The sequence below is a fragment of the Balaenoptera physalus genome (assembly GCF_965194825.1).
Source record: "Balaenoptera physalus genome assembly, chromosome: 15".
Classification (NCBI taxonomy): Eukaryota; Metazoa; Chordata; class Mammalia; order Artiodactyla; family Balaenopteridae; genus Balaenoptera; species Balaenoptera physalus.
The window spans coordinates 65,787,350-65,805,304 of record NC_138894.1 but is presented as its reverse complement, the minus strand read 5'-3'; the positions used below and the strand labels follow the sequence as shown (position 1 = coordinate 65,805,304).

The 17,955-nt window shown below is 40.6% G+C and overlaps 1 protein-coding gene across 7 annotated transcripts in view; it reads right to left on the bottom strand.

The window, feature by feature from the left end:
* The window catches only part of THUMPD2 (THUMP domain 2 tRNA and snRNA guanosine methyltransferase), a gene marked incomplete at its 3' end in the record, with an annotated part of 63,415 nt that extends 61,249 nt beyond the window's left edge, over positions 1-2,166 (bottom strand). For 3 of the 7 annotated variants that reach the window (XM_082427796.1, XM_082427799.1, XM_082427797.1), the window contains exon 1: positions 2,006-2,166. In XM_082427796.1, coding sequence (XP_082283922.1) covers positions 2,006-2,131 — 126 coding nt within the window. In that variant the 5' untranslated portion in view covers positions 2,132-2,166. The remainder of the gene's footprint in view (positions 1-2,005) is intronic. The other 4 variants (XM_082427793.1, XM_082427795.1, XM_082427800.1 and 1 more) reach the window with 2 other exon arrangements.
* Positions 2,167-17,955: the final 15,789 nt, after the last annotated feature.

The following is a 17,955-nucleotide window of genomic DNA, read 5'->3' as shown; positions in this document are numbered from 1 at the left end:
GACAGGCCCTCCTGGTCAGCTGGCATTGGAGGCACCTCTACTATCTTCAAAATTACTGTTCCTACTTTTTTTTAAAAATAATTTATTATTTATTTTTGGCTGTGTTGGGTCTTCGTTTCTGTGCGAGGGCTTTCTCTAGTTGCGGCAAGCGGCGGCCACTCTTCATCGCGGTGTGCGGGCCTCTCACTGTCGCGGCCTCTCTTGTTGCGGAGCACGGGCTCCAGACACGAAAGCTCAGTAGTTGTGGCTCACGGGCCTAGTTGCTCCACGGCATGTGGGATCTTCCCAGACCGGGGCTCGAACCCGTGTCGCCTGCACTGGCAGGCAGATTCTCAACCACTGTGCCACCAGGGAAGCCCTGTTCCTACTTTTATTGTTATAATAAATAACAGTATTTAACACATTAAACATTATTACAAAGTAAAGCTTAATTTTACCCAACACATTTCTTTAAAGTACTCTACACACTACATAGTATACTATGTAATATATTTGTATGCTATAAATTAAATATTTAAAAATACACAGGAACCTATAGAGAGGCTTGCCCCACCACCAGGAGAAAAAAAAAATCAAACCTGAATGTGACCAAGTGCTAGCTATAACTTACAGGACTCCGATTTACAGGAAACATAGAGGATAGAGGAACATATGAAACCACACCACGGAGAAGCAAATGGCAAAGACTGAGAACAAGCAGAGACCAACATTTTTCTAATAATGCTGCACACGCAGACTGGGTCAAGCCATCTATTTTTCATACCAAGAACTCTACGTTAACATTTTAAAAAATCAGTGCAGCAAGATGTCATGGCCACACAGTGTTTAAGGAACTGGACCCAGGTCCCAGCCTGCCTGGGTTGAACGTGATAATATGCTCATGCCTGATTTCACAGACAGCTTGGGTTTGAATCCCAGCTCTGCCATTTTCTGGTTCCATGACTTGAATATTTTATTGGACTTTACCTGTGCTTCATTTTCCGTTTCTATGTGGAGCCTACCTCGTAACATAGGGTAGTTGTGAAAATTGTCTGATACATATTAAATGCTTAATCCATGTCAGCAGTTGCTATTGTTGCTTTTTTAGATTAGCTACATTCAATGCTCTATGACATTCTGTGACCAAAACCACAAATGGCAGATAGTCTAATAAAGACTGATGCCATTCTTCATGACACCTATATCCTTCTCTCCCCACCCCCTCATCACTGAAACTCCTTTTGTGGACCTTCAACACTGCAGGAGTCCTGGGAGTGGAGTGGTCAATTTCTTTCATTAAGCTTTCATTTTCCAAAAACACATCATTCACGCTGTCATATATATCCCATCAAGATACTGGAGCACTTTTCTATTACATCCTTTTCCTGTTTTCAAGAACCAGGCTCAGCATGTCCTAGAACCTAAACTGATGTTTAAAACCTTCTTCGTTTCATTGAAATTAACAGCGTATAAATGCCAGCAACTGTTAACTTCCTCCTCTGAGGCCTCCAAGAGAATTTTTCTAGCTACTATTTACAGCGTGTTTAAGGTGTACTTTACACACCCTTTGTCATTTAATCCTCCCAAAAGTCCTATGAGATAAACATAATCATTGTCGGGAAACTGACGAAAACAGCTGAACCTGAAGATTATATTTGCGTTTAAAGGATGGAGAAAGGATTCTGACAGGTCTAATTCTAATTATAGGCACTATCAAACACTTTTAAAGAATCCATGAAGTAACTTGCATCAACCCCTCTTTTTAACAAAAGTTCACCCGTGACGGGTACGCGGTAACAGATGTGCAGGGAAAAACGGCTGGCGGGTCTTTCCGGCAGTAATTAGAGGACCTGCCAGCAGAACTCCGAGGGCCGGGACGTCGCCTCCGTGGGTTCGCGGGCCGAGAGCGCGGGGATCACGTCGCTTTCCCGGGTCTGGGACGGACCCCGGCGGGGAGGCACCACGGCCAGGGGCGGGGATTGGGCCACCCTGCTTCCCGCCCAGGCGCGCGACCAGGCCGACTCACCTGCGTGGCCGCCAGCCGCGACCGCACCTCCCGCATCAGGAAGGGCTCCAGGCCGCGGCCCGCGGTGCAGAAGAAGCGGGCGCCCGCTGCAGGCCCGGAGCTGCGACCGCCGGGCACCGCCGCCATGGCGGCTCCGGGTCACGTGGCCTCGGGTGCGCGCGGCGCGGCGCAGCGGCCCCGGAGGTGGCGCTCAGGGGGTGGAGGGCCGGGTGTTGCCTAAGGCGAGCCGGGCAGGAAGGTCCCGGGAGGGTGCGATCGGCTGGGAGGGGCCCTGTGGGTCTCCTAGGTTAACTGCTTGGAACCTCCTTGATTAGGCATCTGGAATTATTTACAATCACAGGTGGAAGGGATATGATTGGGATCTATAATGCGGATGTATAAAAGGGATATGAGGGCTTCCCTGGTGGCGGTGGCGCAGTGGTTGAGAGTCTGCCTGCCAATGCAGGGGACACGGGTTCCAGCCCTGGTCTGGGAAGATCCCACATGCCGCGGAGCAGCTGGGCCCGTGAGCCACAATTACTGAGCCTGCGCGTCTGGAGCCTGTGCTCCCCAACAAGAGAGGCCGCGACAGTGAAAGGCCCGCGCACCGCGATGAAGAGTGGCCCCCGCTTGCCACAGCTAGAGAAAGCCCGCGCACAGAAACGAAGACCTAACAGCCATAAATAAAATAAATTAAAAAAAAAGGGGGATATGATTGGGATATATAAAAAGGATATATATATATACACACATAGAGGGTGGCAGAGTTTATTTCAGAAAGAATAAAGACTGCCATCGATCTGTTAGATCTTTAGCAGATGATATCATGACACATCTTTGCCTCTGATACTCATGGCCTCGCGGTGCCAGAGAAATGGATGATGATTATAGGGAAGCAACGTAAAATGTGAAAGACTATAGGAACTAACTGATGTATTGCTTGAAATATCCATTAGATTTCACCCCAATTCTCTTCCCGAAGTGAGGTAATGGATAAGATTACTGGTTTGTGCTAGTAGCGAGATGTGTGAATGAGAAATCCTATTCCAACTGATAAATTGTTGGTGAATAAAACAGATGAGTAACTTGTTAAAAATATTTTCAAATCAAATATTTTTTTAAGATGGGAAAATAAAGTCTTAAAAAATGATTTCTCTGTAACATCTGTAACTGCTACGCTTTAAATGTCTATAACAAAGGAAGCTACCGCAGTAATAGGTCCTTCTCTTGTACCTCGGAGAAGACAGTTCATCAGAAGTCCGTTGGAACTTGGATAAGGCAAATAAGAGTACAGCAACGTGTACTCTTATTTTTAATCTTTGACTATAAGCATAATAAAAATAGGCAATAAAAATCAAGCATGATATGCATTAGCATAGTTTTAAAACATTATATCTCTGACATGCCTTTTAAAAATAAAGGCGTGAAATATGTTTTTTTAGAAAGGAGATATAATATCATCTCATCCATCTGCCTTGTTTTTCAGATTGAGGAAGTTGATGCCTAGAGAGGCCAAGGGACAGTGAGTTAGTGGTGCAGCTGAGGCTGGAACCTAGCCGCCTTGGCATCTACTATACTGAGTTTTGTTCCATTCCTCCCAACTCCCTCCCCTCCTCTCCATCTCTCCCCACTACTCTTCTCATGTAAGGAGCCCGGTTCTGTCTTCACCAAGCATTGGGCTCAAACTGGGAATTCCTAGACCCAGGAGCAGAACTTCCCATGCTCCCACAAAATGTATTTATGTTCATGAAACAGGTCACATTTCTTGCACTAAGTTAATCATCAGGGTAATGAATACACCATCCAGTTTGGGCCACCTGATTTGATTGACCCTCTTAACAGTATTTGAAGGGATTTGTTTTTAAACTATGAATTAAATTGACAATGAATATATTACTTGGGAAGCATAGAAGCCATATTATAGTATGAACAGCATTGAATTAGCTCTGTCGTTATATGAATCAGATATATAGGAACTATTAAATGTGTATCTGTCTAGCCAGTACGTCTCACGCGCTTCACAATGGGACACCAAGGTGAATAATGGACTTCCCTTCCCTCTGTCCCGCCCCCTCCCCAGCATCTTGGTCCACTAGGACAGTATTATGAAAAAATTTTGTAAATTATCTATTTGTTTATTTATTTTGGCTGTGTTGGGTCTTCGTTGCTATGTGTGGGCTTTCTCGAGTTGCGGTGAGCAGGGGCTCCTCTTTGTTGCGGTTAACAGGGGCTACTCTTCGTTGCAGTGCTTGGGCTTCTCATTGCGGTGGCTTCTCTTGTTGCAGAGCATGGGCTCTAGGCACACAGGCTTTAGTAATTGCGGCATGTGGGCTCAGTTGTTGCAGCACTCGGGCTCTAGGGTGCACGGGCTTCAGTAGTTGTAGTGCGTGGGCTTAGTTACTCTGCGGCATGTGGAATCTTCCCGGACCAGAGATTGAACATGTGTCCCCTGCATTGGCAGGCGGATTCTTAACCACTGCGCCATCAGAGAAGTCCATGAAAATTGTTATGGAGTCAGGTAACATGGGCTTTTCAAAGCTTCAGTCCTAAAACTTCTCAGACCCATGCATTTTGGTGAAATCTTTTTTTTCCCTCCAGACTTATGTTCTTGTTCTCTTGGCAGTTGCCATAGCTATTCCAACTCCTCTCTACTTTGAGGCTCCTGACTCTCAAGTCTGTCTGGGGAAACCCACGAAACCTCCATAGTACTTCCTACATTCTGGACCCAAGATGGTAAGCACCGAGACATACGGTATCCCATTCAGTTCAACACGTACCAGACCCACTCCCTACCAGATGCCACACTAAGTCTTGAGGATACAAAGATGAGTAAGTAAGGGTCTGGACTTCAAGGGACTCAGAGGATGGTGAGATTGATTTAGTGAGGACTACCCAGGATGCTGTGGCAGCACAAACAAACAGGCAGCAGGGAGAGCTTCCTGGAGAAAATCACTTCTGCGCCAAGCCATGAAGGTTGTGTAAGAGTTAAATGACTCACTGGGGATGGGGGAGAGGGTGAGGGGTTGTAATAGCTGTGTAGAGTTTTGGGTAGAAGGAGCAGCAGATGCAAGTGTGTGTGTGTGTGTGAGAGAGTGAGTGACAGAAGGCCACAACGGCAGTTAGGTATTATCAGAGCATAAATTGTATGAGTTGAGGTCGATAGAGGTAAATGTAGAAAGGTCGGTAGGGACCAGGTCACAGCAGTGCTGCCCAAGGCAGAAGAAGAAATAACTTCTCCAGCCTTAGGCTGGCCAGCAATATGCTCTCCTGGACAAAACCATGCCTGCACAGCCAATCTTCCTCTTACCTCCCCCGCTTTTCCCTTCTTCTGTGGTCTTTGCCTCTCCAGGAGCCTTTGGTCAGCAAGGTCAGGGGCCACTCTTGTTCCAGTTGGGGGGTCAAGTGCATTTACACACCCTTGGACCCTGCTGCAGCACAACCCTTCCGACAATGCCTTTCACACAATGCTTGAGATGAGATGAAACAGGTGGAGAGCTGCCTCTTTAGGGAGAAAACAATTGGTTTTTTGAGAGGAGACTTGCCTGGAATTCTCTCCCTATTATGCAAATGATTTTCCTCCATCACTTCTGTTTCTCATTCAAAAATGTCTCTACTGAAGAAGAACCACTGATCCCTACAGATATTTAGCTTAGCCAGCTGTTTTGCTGATGGAATATTGCATATTTAACGTAGGAAGTTGGCAGTTGGCAGGAACAATTTTAGAACAGATACACTTTTAATTGGGGGTGTTTTAGGAATTTAGGGCAAGGTTATTTGCTTCAAGATCTCTCCCTATTTTGGTGCGATTGGCAATTCCTTTAGTTCTTAAAAGCATTTGATGTATGTACTTAGATATTAAAATGCAAACGCTTTAGACTGTGAGATCCTTGAGGATGGGATGACGTCATTCATCTGGGCATCTGAGGGGAGTATGCTGGCGTGTGTATGGTGGGCTCTTGGTCAGTGAATGCTGAATTGGTTGGAATCGTGACTAAATGGAAGGCCACTCACTAAAGAAATCCCCCTCAGCTAGAAGGGATTGCTATCACCACCATATCAGTGGGGGCCTTTGCGAATGAGACATGGGGATAAGAGTAGAGTACAGAGACCACTGAAGGGAATTCAGGGGACAGGAGGACCCCAAAGATGAACTTCTTTGCAACTTTGCCTGCTACTTCTCCCCGCCTCATCATTTCTCTAGCCTCCCCCCCAACGCTTTATAAATAACGTTTCCTTACCAGGAATCCTCCTCAGAATGACTTGGGGAGTCACTTCAATATGTCGGGCTTGCCATCCCCCTCTCCCCTGTATTCTGGTACAGTTGAGTGGGGTTGGTGACAAGCCAGGGCCCTTCTCCCCAGGAAGGAACCATTGCTATATACCAGCCAATTCAACTGCCGACTTCCCCCAAATGCCTGCTCTTTCCCCACTCCCAGGCCTTCGCTTACACTGTTCCCTTTGTTTAGAACCCTCTTCTCTTCCCTTTCTTCTCTTTAAGGCTAAGCTAGAATGCCACATCTTCCATGAAGCTCTTTCCCTGCCTTTACAACATAACATTTTATACATTTACCATTTATTTATTCTTTCATAAATATTTATTGAGTCCATGGCAATGTATCAGTTGATATGACAAGGTCCCAGCCTTTGAGAATCTTTCAGTTTAATGGGAGGTAATGCGATGGTGCTGGATTGCCCAGAGAGACATATAAAGCATGACAATACAGTGTGATATATGGGAAGGAAAGGAGAGCAATTGGGCCTGGCATATAGTAGGCACTTTATAAACAAGATCGAACAAATGAATTTATTCTGAAGTTGAGTGAACACTTGTCACATCTGTGGCTTCTCAGCTCCCTTTGCACATCTTTGCCAAGTCAGGACATTCTCTGCCTTCAGAAACCCACCTCCCCAAGATGGATATGTAGTTGGTAAGCCCCATGGAGGTATGATGAACTCTGTTCACATAGCCCAGCATAGTAATTTAAAAAGAGTAGGATTTTATAAATTTTTTAGAATTCAATTGAATTGTAGCATTGTGGTAAAACCTTAGATACAGACGCAGAAGTCTGTTACACACACACACATTCCAACCAAGTCAGTGCAGGTTGTGAAAGAATCAATATATTTGTATGTCTGCAATGGCAAAAGCAGTTTGGGGAAAAGCTCTTGGTCACATACTGATCATTTCAACCACCTACATGCACACAGTAATCATCATGAATGGTGCTTCTTTGAACGTACAGTCAAAAAAGAAAATTTAGTGGAAAATTATTGCATTGTGTATGTAAATACTGCTTTTAAAGCATTATTTATTCATTAGCGTTCATATCACTGTAGTTTTAATTGTAGCATCAAAATTCAAAAGATGCAACTGCCATGCTTTGATCTAGAGAGACAATTCTTTTATAGATATTATCTTCCTTTAGTTATGCAGTGCATGAAATTATTATTTTGATGTACAAATAAAACCTAGTATATCCAGTGCTTTTTCAGAAAAGCGTGCTGAGTGTTTAATGCATATTTCAAGACACTAAGGTATTTGATGTGATTTTATTTGTTTAAATGTATTTTGAGCCCATAAAACTGTATTTATATCTGATAGACCTTTATAATGTCCCAGTTAGAAGAGAGTATGAAAATTATTTCTTGGATATATTTGCTGACTGAACGAATGACTGAATCTACAATTTTCTTCAATTTGCTTGAGTGAACTATATTGCCTAAATAAAATAAAGCCATTTTCTTCTTGCAGTTATATTCACCTTACTCCGACTGCTGTTTTAATATTCCTTTTCTTGTGCTGCATTTATGTGTATGTTTACTATGAATTATTTTCCTTGAGAGGTTTGCTATTACCTACCTTTCTATTTCCTAGTCCAAAGAAAGCCCCAGAAATGTCCCAAACTACCTAGGATACCCATATTTTGATATTTTCCCCCTTTCATTTTCTTGTAAGTCTTACTACTTTCTAGTAGACAGCCGTTTATTTTGCCTGTTTATCAGTGGTCATTGAAGAAGAAAATCACCTTAAAACTCAAGCAGCTGTGATCTGCAAATAAACAAAAACAACCAGATTTTATTTCCTCGAAAGTACGGAAAGAACACCCTGTTTTACCGTGAATGGTATTTGGCAGAACAGAATCTGGAGATTTTATTAGAATGTTAGCTTGATTCAGTTAATTTTCTCCCATTGTTGTCACGAAGAGTTGAGAGTGGATTGTGGAGCAAGCAAACTTACTTTATTATGTATTCATATCTTTCGATTTTTTTTTTTGTTGAAGGGTGATAATTCTTTGCTGCCCATGGACATTTTGTGCTGCTTTGAAAAATAGATTTTTTAGCACTCTTGGAAAATTCTTTCTGATCTATATCCACACATAATCAGGCTTGTCTCCCAACAATTCTTTAAAAAAATTTTTAGATTTAATAATGAAGGATATTCTATTTACATTTAATGCTATAATTTTTTAAATAAATTTATTTATTTCATTCTTTTATTTTATTTGTTTATTTTGGCTGTGTTGGGTCTTTGCTGCTGCGCGCGGGCTTTTCTCTGGTTGCGGCGAGTGGGGGCTACTCTTTGTTACGGTGCGCCGGCTTCTCATTGTCTTGGTTTCTCTTGTTGCGGAGTACAGGCTCTAGGCGCATGGGCTTCAGTAGTTGTGGCTTGCGGGCTCAGTAGTTGTGGCGCACGGGCTTAGTTGCTCCGCGGCATGTGGGATCTTCCCAGACCAGGGCTCGAACCCGTGTCCCCTGCATTGGCAGGTGGATTCTTAACCACTGCGCCACCAGGGAAGCCCGTATAATTTTTAATAATGGATTAATTACTTGGCTTAACAGAAAAACAATATAGATACAAAATGAAAGATGCAATCTGTAGCACCAGCTTAGGCAATCATTTGGGTCTTTCATAAAATACCTTCAGAATAGGACATAATGCTGCAGTTATTTGGTACTGGGTGAGCTTCTAGATCCCAGACAGATAATAATATTTGTATCTTTAATCACTATGTGTATCTTGTTTTATTGCCCCGTCACTCTGATCAACTTAGATGACACAGGTCTTCTGCCTCACAATTTTCACAATCTAAATGTAGCCAGGCTGGGAAAAATAATCTTAAAGGCAGGCTTCAGAATCCACCTTAGATACAAAATAGTCTTTGTTTAAGAAGATTCCTTGATGGAGTTCAGTGAGGCTTCAAGTCACCGACCAGAGAAATCTAGAGACAGTTAAACCATTCTGCTTGAGAAGTCAACAAGAGGTAGGGAATATGGTGATGGGGGGCGATCAGATAAGGAAAGTGGGGTGTGGGATAGCAGGGTGGGAAGCTGAGGCCAGTGGGGAAAAGCAGCCAGTGAGAGGTTGCCTGTGGTACGGTTGCTGAAGGACTTCTAAGAAGGATCTTCAGTACTCAATTTAAATTTGTTTCTGGTGTTGCCATGTTTAACCTCTCGAGTACCCAAACTTTCAGTAAAACAAATAGACAGAAACAGCTTTTTGCCTCAGGTGTTCTAGGATTCAAAGTTATCAGAGTGTTTTCTTTATTTAAAATTGAAATATAGTTGATTTACAATGTTGGATTAGTTTCAGGTGTACAACAAAGTGATTCAGTTATATATATATATAAAATTTTTCAGGTTCTTTTTCCTTATAGGTTACTACAAAATATTGAGTATAGTTCCCTATGCTATACAGTAGGTCCTTGTTAGTTATTTATTTTATATATAGTAGTATGTTTTGATGTGGAAAAGGGGTGGTACCCTCTACATGCATTGTGGCTATCTTTTGAGTGAATTCAGTGGAAGCAAGAACTAAGAGCAGAGCTCATAAGGAAAACCTAAGTGTCTGAATTCATCCCTCACCTGCAGCAATAGATTTTATATAAACCAAGTGTCTAATTCTTAAGTACTTATTTCTTATTGTTGACAGGTATAGACAGTGCAATCTCAGGGTGACCCAGGGCAGATTAACTAATGGGGATTATAATCAGAGGTTGGGCCCAACATTCTAAATTTTGTATTTTTGGATGATCATTTTCTTATGGTCTTTTAAAATTATTATGTAAAATAGTACTAGTTTTGCACTAGCACATGGCTTAATCACAATAATCAGAACTGCTCAACTTTGTAATCTGGACATTGTATGTGGTTTGTACTGGATGTTGTATCAGCTTTCTACATTGGATGTAGATTATAGTGCAGATTTTCCAGACTTTTTAGACTTTGGGGGTACATACACTCTTTAAGTTGGAAGCACTTTTCTTAACTGTGGCAGTGGACTTGGATTCTTTAAAAAACAAATTCCTGAAGTTGTGAAAGACTGTGTGTGTTAGGGAGTGGGGGGAAACGCGGCTACTGAATGCATATTGAGGTTCTTCGTTTGTGGGGTGAGAATAGCAGTCACAGTTTTGAGAGTTGGATTTCCTTGAAGGCAACTTTGATACTGAGCATCCAGTGAGGGCAGCTGGAAGACACAGGCTCTGGAAACCACTGTTAATCCAAACAATTCCAGATAAACTTGACACCCATATGTTTTAAATGTATGGCCCAGATGTGGTAATAGTATTTGTTATTTCAAACTGGGTATACATAGAATTTAAAACATTCACATATATAACTTGTTGAAAACAGTGTTAGGTGGTAACTTGATTTGGAAATTCCTTGCTCTTCTTCGAATTACAGTTGGCTCTCTACCCAGATTCTGTCAAAGAGATGTTCAAAAACTTGAAAACAAATCTCAATAATATAAATCTGATGGGGGCAAATGCAAGGAAAAAAATTGGGAAGCACTGACTAGAAACAAGTTTAATCCAAATTTAGCTGTTATAAGCCTAAATACTAAAAGTGGACCTCAAACTGACCACAAACTGCATATTTGTTAACAATTACTTAATATAGTATTTTAGGGCATTTATTAGAATAATTTTACTTTTGACATGGATATGAAAGTAGAGAAGGTTAAGGAAAAAAATAACTGAGGAAAATAAATCTTACATGGAAGGTTAGAAGGAGTTGAAATTGTTTAGCTTGCTGAAATGAAGGAAGGTTAAGAAAAAGCCTTAAATATCTTCAAATACATGAATGGGATCATTAGTGGGATACAGGTCTGTTATAAAGAAAACTGAAAAAAAAATGCATGGGTTCAACTCTTAAAGCCCTTTGGGACTTCAAGTCCCAGAGTCTGAAGTTCTGGCTTTCTGACCTGCTGGTCCCTTTCCCATTAAGGTGTCTTCTTGGTGGCCCAGAGTGTAGCCTTTGCTCTTTACCATTTGTTGATCACAATCTAAGCAAGGTAGGTGTCCCAAGATCAGGTCATAAAGGGTGAAATTGATGCATAGAGACAGATGGTTACTGAAGAGGCTAGTTGGGTAATTATTCACTTCCAAAGACTTTGATAAGTGAAAAAAAATTCTTTGTTCTCCCATAAGCTCTTTAGTCTTATTCCTCTATTAGGATTTACCATATTGTTTTTTGTTTTGTTTTGCTTTTGTTTTTTAAATTGTGGTAGAAACCACATAGCATAAAATTTATCATCTTAACCATTTTTAAGTATACAGTTCAGTAGTAACTATATTCACATTGTTGTGCAAGAGATCTCTAGAACTTTTTATCTTGTAAAACTGAACAACCCCACCCCCCCACCCCCGTCTCTCCCTCTCCCCAGCCCCTGGTATATTGTATTTTGATGGATTTTTTTTCCTACATGTTTATCTCCCTCATTAGTTTCTAAGTTAAGAACTTATTCATTTTTGTCCTCAGCGCCTTACACTTAGAGGGTACTTAATAAATGTCTTCTGACTGAATGCAGGAATGAACAGCAGAGTGAGTCTTTTTAAATAGAATTGTGGTAATAACATTAAGTTAATGGATGTGGCTGGTACCATTTGCTTTCCTAACCCATCCCCTTTTTTACACAAGCCAGATTTCATTCGCCATGACAATGGATGTGGCTAATCCTAGCAATGACTCTTGAATGGTCCAGTCTGTGGTTCTCAACCCTGCCTGCATGTGACAATCACCTGTGTTGCTTTTTCTTTTTCTTTTTTTAAAAAATATTTATTTATTTGGCTGTGCCAGGTCTTAGTTGCAGCACGCGGGATCTTTTCAGTTGCAGCATGCAGGATCTAGTTCCCTGACCAGGGATCGAACTCAGGCCCCCTGCATTGGGAGCCAGGAGTCTTAGCCACTGGACCACCAGGGAAGTCCCACCTGTTTTGCTTTTAAAAATACAGATTCCCATTTGAAAAAGAATAGATACATGTATATGTATAACTGAATCACTTTGCTGTACACCTGAAACAAACACAACATTGTTAATCAACTATACTCCAATATAAAATAAAAATTAAAAAAAAAAATGACAGAACTGGAGAGAATGGCATGAAAAAAAAAAAAGAAAAAGAATTCTTAAAAAAATAAAAATACAGATTCCTGCTACCCCTCCACAATTCTGATTTAATTGGTTTGAAGTGGGGCATTAACATTTTAAAAAATCTCTCACTAGGGTAGAGAACCATTGTCAGGCAATCCTGTTCTTTGCCAGATCTTTGCTTTTCCTGGCTTTTTAATCTCTGGGGTTGGCCATGTGACCTAGTTCTGGCCAATGAATCTCTGCTGTGTCTTCTGGCACTCCTTTTGCTTTCCTGATAAAAGAGACAGATACCAGAGAACTTAATGCTATGGCATCTTCCTCTTTTTTTCTGTTTTGAATGCAGGTGTGATGCCGTATGCTATGGTAGCCATCTTGCAACCATGAGGCAACAAGCATTAAGATAAAAAACCCAACAAGTTAGTGGGAAAGCAGAAAGTTGGAAAGAACCTGGGTCTTTAATAACATTGTTGAACTCTGGGACTGCCTACTTTTTCTTGTTTAGTAAACAATAAGTGTCATTATGGTTTAATCCCCCTAACAGTGGCTCTTCTCTCATTACCTGCTTACAAAAGCATTCTGAGCTGAAACAAAGGGTATCGTAGACCAAACTCAAACTGGATGCAGATAAATCCCATGATGAAACGTTTTTCAGAAAACCTGGCTAAAACTCTAGAACTATTTGCCTACATGTATAACTGCTATGGCAAAAGTTTGTGATATTTCCCGTAAAGCACTCCCTGATGTGACTATCAAAAACAGGCCAAAGTTGCGTATAAGTTTTACTCAGTTTTGCATTTATGTTTTTATATTTCCAGTAATAATTGTCAGCATGGTAGAATGGCATATCTAATGAAAAATAACATTTATTCATTGAACAAATATTTATTGAACATCAACTCTGTGCCAGACATGAGTTTAGCTAAGCATATGGCAACATTAGTGAACAAAGCAAATAACTCTGTCTTTAAAAATACCCCTGTGGCACTGATATTCTAGTTGGGGGCTGCAGGAGGCAAGCAAAGAAGCCATCATGGTAATAAATAAGATGTGGGGTGTGTTAGAATGTCAAAAGTGCTATTGAGAAATAGAACAGGTTAAGGAGCGCTAGGAGCACAGGAAAGAGAAAGACTCACAGTTTTAAATCAGGTAGAGGAGGCAGACCTCTCTGATTTTACTTTTGACATGATACGTCTTTAAATACTCAGGTGAAAGGATCATTATCGAGAATGAAGTTAAATTTAAGTACTAGATTCATTTTCTGAATATGTACTGTAACCGAAATGTGCTCCCCAAAGGGCTGGTGAAGTTTATACCTGCTAGCCACAGATAAGGGGAAAAGAGTTGATCCTCGATTTTGTGGAGATTGTGTGTCCTCCTGCCTATCATATATTCTTATTAGACATCTTATGGTGGATAATTTTTGGAACCCAAAAGCTGGTGTTACTTTCTGCAGTTTGAATGTACAGAATTAAAAACAGTGGTTCTCAAACATCATAATGATGCCTGTTCTAGATGCTGGGAATATGGTCGTGAACCAGTCTGAAAAGGTCCGAGCTCATGGACCTCACTTTCTAAAACAGGGAGAAAGTTCCTCTGTCTGTTAATAAGCATGTGATTTCCCCGTGCCCTTTGGGTTCTGGTTTATTTTACTAAGATTGGACATAGAAGGACATTATGATGGTGACATGTTGCTCTATTTGAGAATAGGGAAGGGATACAGCCAGTAGTGGGCATTCCTTTCTTACTTGTGACAGGTGCCACTCTTGTCACTCTCCGCTGTCCAGCTCACTTTGGTTGATTTAATAGCAGTTTTGTGAGTTCCCAGGGAAACCCCACCAATCAGGAATGCAAGGAGGGGGAAAGAGACAGATATAAGAGTTAGTATCTCCTAAGGATCTTCCTCAGATTTTATCTCAATTAATTGCTTGAGATATTGATAAAAGTCATATACATAAATTATTAAATTTTATGTAAGCTTTTGGAAAGGTTTTTAAAAATTACTTTTGAGACAATGGTAGAAAACTAGTCATTTAAAAAAATTTTACTGAAGTATAGTTGATTTACGTTGTATCTAATTTCTGCTGTATAGCAAAGTGACTCAGTTATACATTTATATATTCTTTTCATATTCTTTTCCATTATGGTTTATCCCAGGATATTGAATATAGTTCCCTGTGCTATACAATAGGACCTTGTTGTTTATCCATCCTATATATAATAGTTTGCATCTGCTCATTCCAAACTCCCAGTCCTTCCCTCCCCCACCCCTCCCCCTTGGCAACCACAAGTCTGTTCTCTATGTCTGTAAGTCTGTTTTTGTTTTGTAGATATGCTCATTTGTGTTGTATTTTAGATTCCACATGTAAGTGACATCATATGGTATTTGTCTTTCTGTTTCTGATTTACTTTGATTAGTATGATAATCTCTAGGTCCATCTGTGTTGCTGCAAATGACATTATTTCATTCTTTTTTATGGTTGAGTAGTATTCTCTTATATATATATACCACATCTTCTTTATCCATTCATCTGTTGATGCACATTTAGGTTGCTATTGTAAATAGCCTGTCTTGGCTCTTGTAAATAGTGCTGCTATGAACATAGAGGTGCATGTATATTTTCAAATTATAGTTTTGTCTGGGTATATGCACAGGAGTGGGATTGCTGGATCATATGACAACTCTATTTTTAGAAAACTAGTTATTTAAAGAAATACCAAGATCTCTATAGACCAGGGCTTGAATATTATTGATATTTAATTCTTATCAACTAAATATAAGGGTTATTATAGTGAGCCCCGTGGGGAAAATTCTTCACTAACTACCCCTTGGCTTATTTTTCTAAAGAAAAGTCTTTTTAAATGTACTTGGGCGGGGTGTGAGAGGTGATGCACATCTAGGGAATGGAGAAAACACTGAAAATCAAGGAGAAGGCTGTTCTTTCATAAAAATATCCATGAAAAGGGACACAGCTTCACCTTTAGCCAAACTACAGCATGTATGGGGATTCTCATGGTCTCTTTTAAGGCAACTGATAATCATAAGATTTTGCATATTAAGAATTTTTCGTAGAGCAGACAGAAGTCTCTGGAGGTCAGGGCCTTAGAGAGAGGTCATCTAGGGCTGGCTGATGTTTTATGGCTGCATGGTTTTAGCCCAGTTTGGTTTTATGAAGTGAGAGGAGAAAAAAATATTCTGTTTGGAGTGCTCTGTGTTCTATTTATCTTCCTGAGTTATTGTGATGGCCTTCTAGGCTGAAGTTTAATGACATCAAATGAAAACTGTTTATTTTACCCAGGCTTCAACATCTGACAGAGGCAAATCATTCAATCTTACATCCTGGATTAAGTGTAAACAGAAGTGTGATAAGATACAACCTGAGGAACAAATTTTAAAAATAGTAGTCATCACTCAGATACAATTTTTATAAGCTTTTTCCTGTTTATTCCGCTTGATTGCATTAACACTAGCATTGCCTACAGAAATGAGGCTTTGTGATGTGTGTGACATTATGCCCTCTTTTTTCCTTCCTTCCTTCCTTTCTTTTGAAATCGAAAACAAATATTTCAGTAAATAAATGTCAGAAGAAAATCTGTATCAAATTTCAAGTTGCTTGGTGTTGTTTCTATGATTTTGAAAATCAACACAGCTATATATTTTGTGCGTGGTTAGGCCTAATTCAATAAAAAAATTTGGAAATCAAAGAAAATCTTGTTCTTATATATCCTAGGAATGGACAGATCAGTAGATGGAGTGTTAATGAATTCTAATTATTTTCCCTTTGGAGTTGATAGTATAATTTATTTAAATACAAGTTTTAATTCATCCAGTCTAACATTTGACAAGAACACTGATACAACTCAAGCTATTAATTTTTCAGAGTTTATTTTGGGGCTATTTCTCAATAATAGTCTAAATGAAAATGACCAGTTGTGATAATAATAATAATAATTATTATTATTTTTTAAAGTATTTGTTTATTTATTTTTATTTATGGCTGTGTTCGGTCTTCGTTTCTGTGCAAGGGCTTATCTCTAGTTGTGGCAAGCCGGGGCCACTCTTCATCGCGGTGCGCGGGCCTCTCACTATAGCGGCCTCTCTTGTTGCGGAGCACAGGCTCCAGACGCGCAGGCTCAGTAATTGTGGCTCACGGGCCCAGTTGCTCCGCAGCATGTGGGATCTTCCCAGACCAGGGCTCGAACCCATGTCCCCTGCACTGGCAGGCAGATTCTCAACCACTGCGCCACCAGGGAAGCCCTGTGATAATTATTGATGAGGCTTGAAGAGATAATAGGGTAAGCTGCGCTTTAAGGACTTACAGGCAGAAGAAAAAAAAAAAGGTCTTTAGAAAAGAAACTGGTTTGGAGGTTTCCAATTGTCACTTAAGAGATTCGCACATTTTATAGAAAGGGACTCAGATCACCTGAAGCCCATGACACACAATTCGCCAGGAGTCCAACAGTCCTATTTATATAAATGATAATATTCTCAATTAGAGATTTCCCGAAAAAGAGACTTACAATCTTGTAAGAAACTTCACCCAAAATGATGAATGTACTCTAGTCTTCCTCTCTAGGCTTCCTCTGTTATAGAGATTGTGGTTATGCTTTGAGTTGTCAATGTTAATAATATCATAGCCAGTTATTTTACCAGCAAAAGCAAGTTTATTCAGAAATAGCCAGAGGAATTGCAATTTGGGATACATGAACTATTCTGGACCACAGGCAATCCAGAGAACAAGGAAGGCAAACTGGCTTTTATAGGGAAAAGGGAGGAGTAGGGAAGGGCTGTGATAACCAAAGGGACCACTGAAAGAAGCTGCAAGTCCAAAGTATGGAGGCTTCTTATCTGTAGGGCTGCTATCAGATTGGCTGGATTGTCAGTGGGCTGAGAGTTTTCTTCTTCCTGCTGGACAGTAAAGTAGGCGACATCTTCCTGTCAGAGATGTAGGCTTATGTCTCTTCCTGTTTGGAGTAATTGATGATGCGAGGCAGGGCAAAGAGAGCTCCTCCTACAGGCTTGTCCTGGCTTCAAATTTAGCTGAGGTTTGTTTAATTCTACAAAGCAAATATTCAAATTAAAAGGTTTATCCAGAGATATGCAAAGTTAAACTTTCCCCCAAAGCATCATTAATGACATATTCTGTATCCAAGTTCTGCTATTAAACCAGATCTTTGAGTTATGAGCTTTGCCAGTTTCTCTTGCTCTGCTTTTATTTCTGATGACTGTACAATAAGAAATTAATCCACCTAAATGTTGGTGAACCTTTATTTCTCTTGAAGTCTGATAACACTGTCTTCTGTATCTTTTCAGCCCTGATCAGAATGAGATAGAGCTTTTTGACCTACAGCATCATGATTATAGGTAGATTTAAGAGAAAATATCCTTTGGACTTCTTTTCTTTTTTAAAAAAAAATTTTTATACTATTTATTTATTTATTTTTGTCTGCGTTGGGTCTTCTTTGCTGCGCGCGGGCTTTCTCTAGTTGTGGCGAGCGGGGGCTGCTTTTCATCGCGGTGCGCGGGCTTCTCATTGCGGTGGCTTCTCTTGTTGCGGAGCACGGGGTCTAGGCGCGTGGGCTTCATAAGTTGTGGCACGCA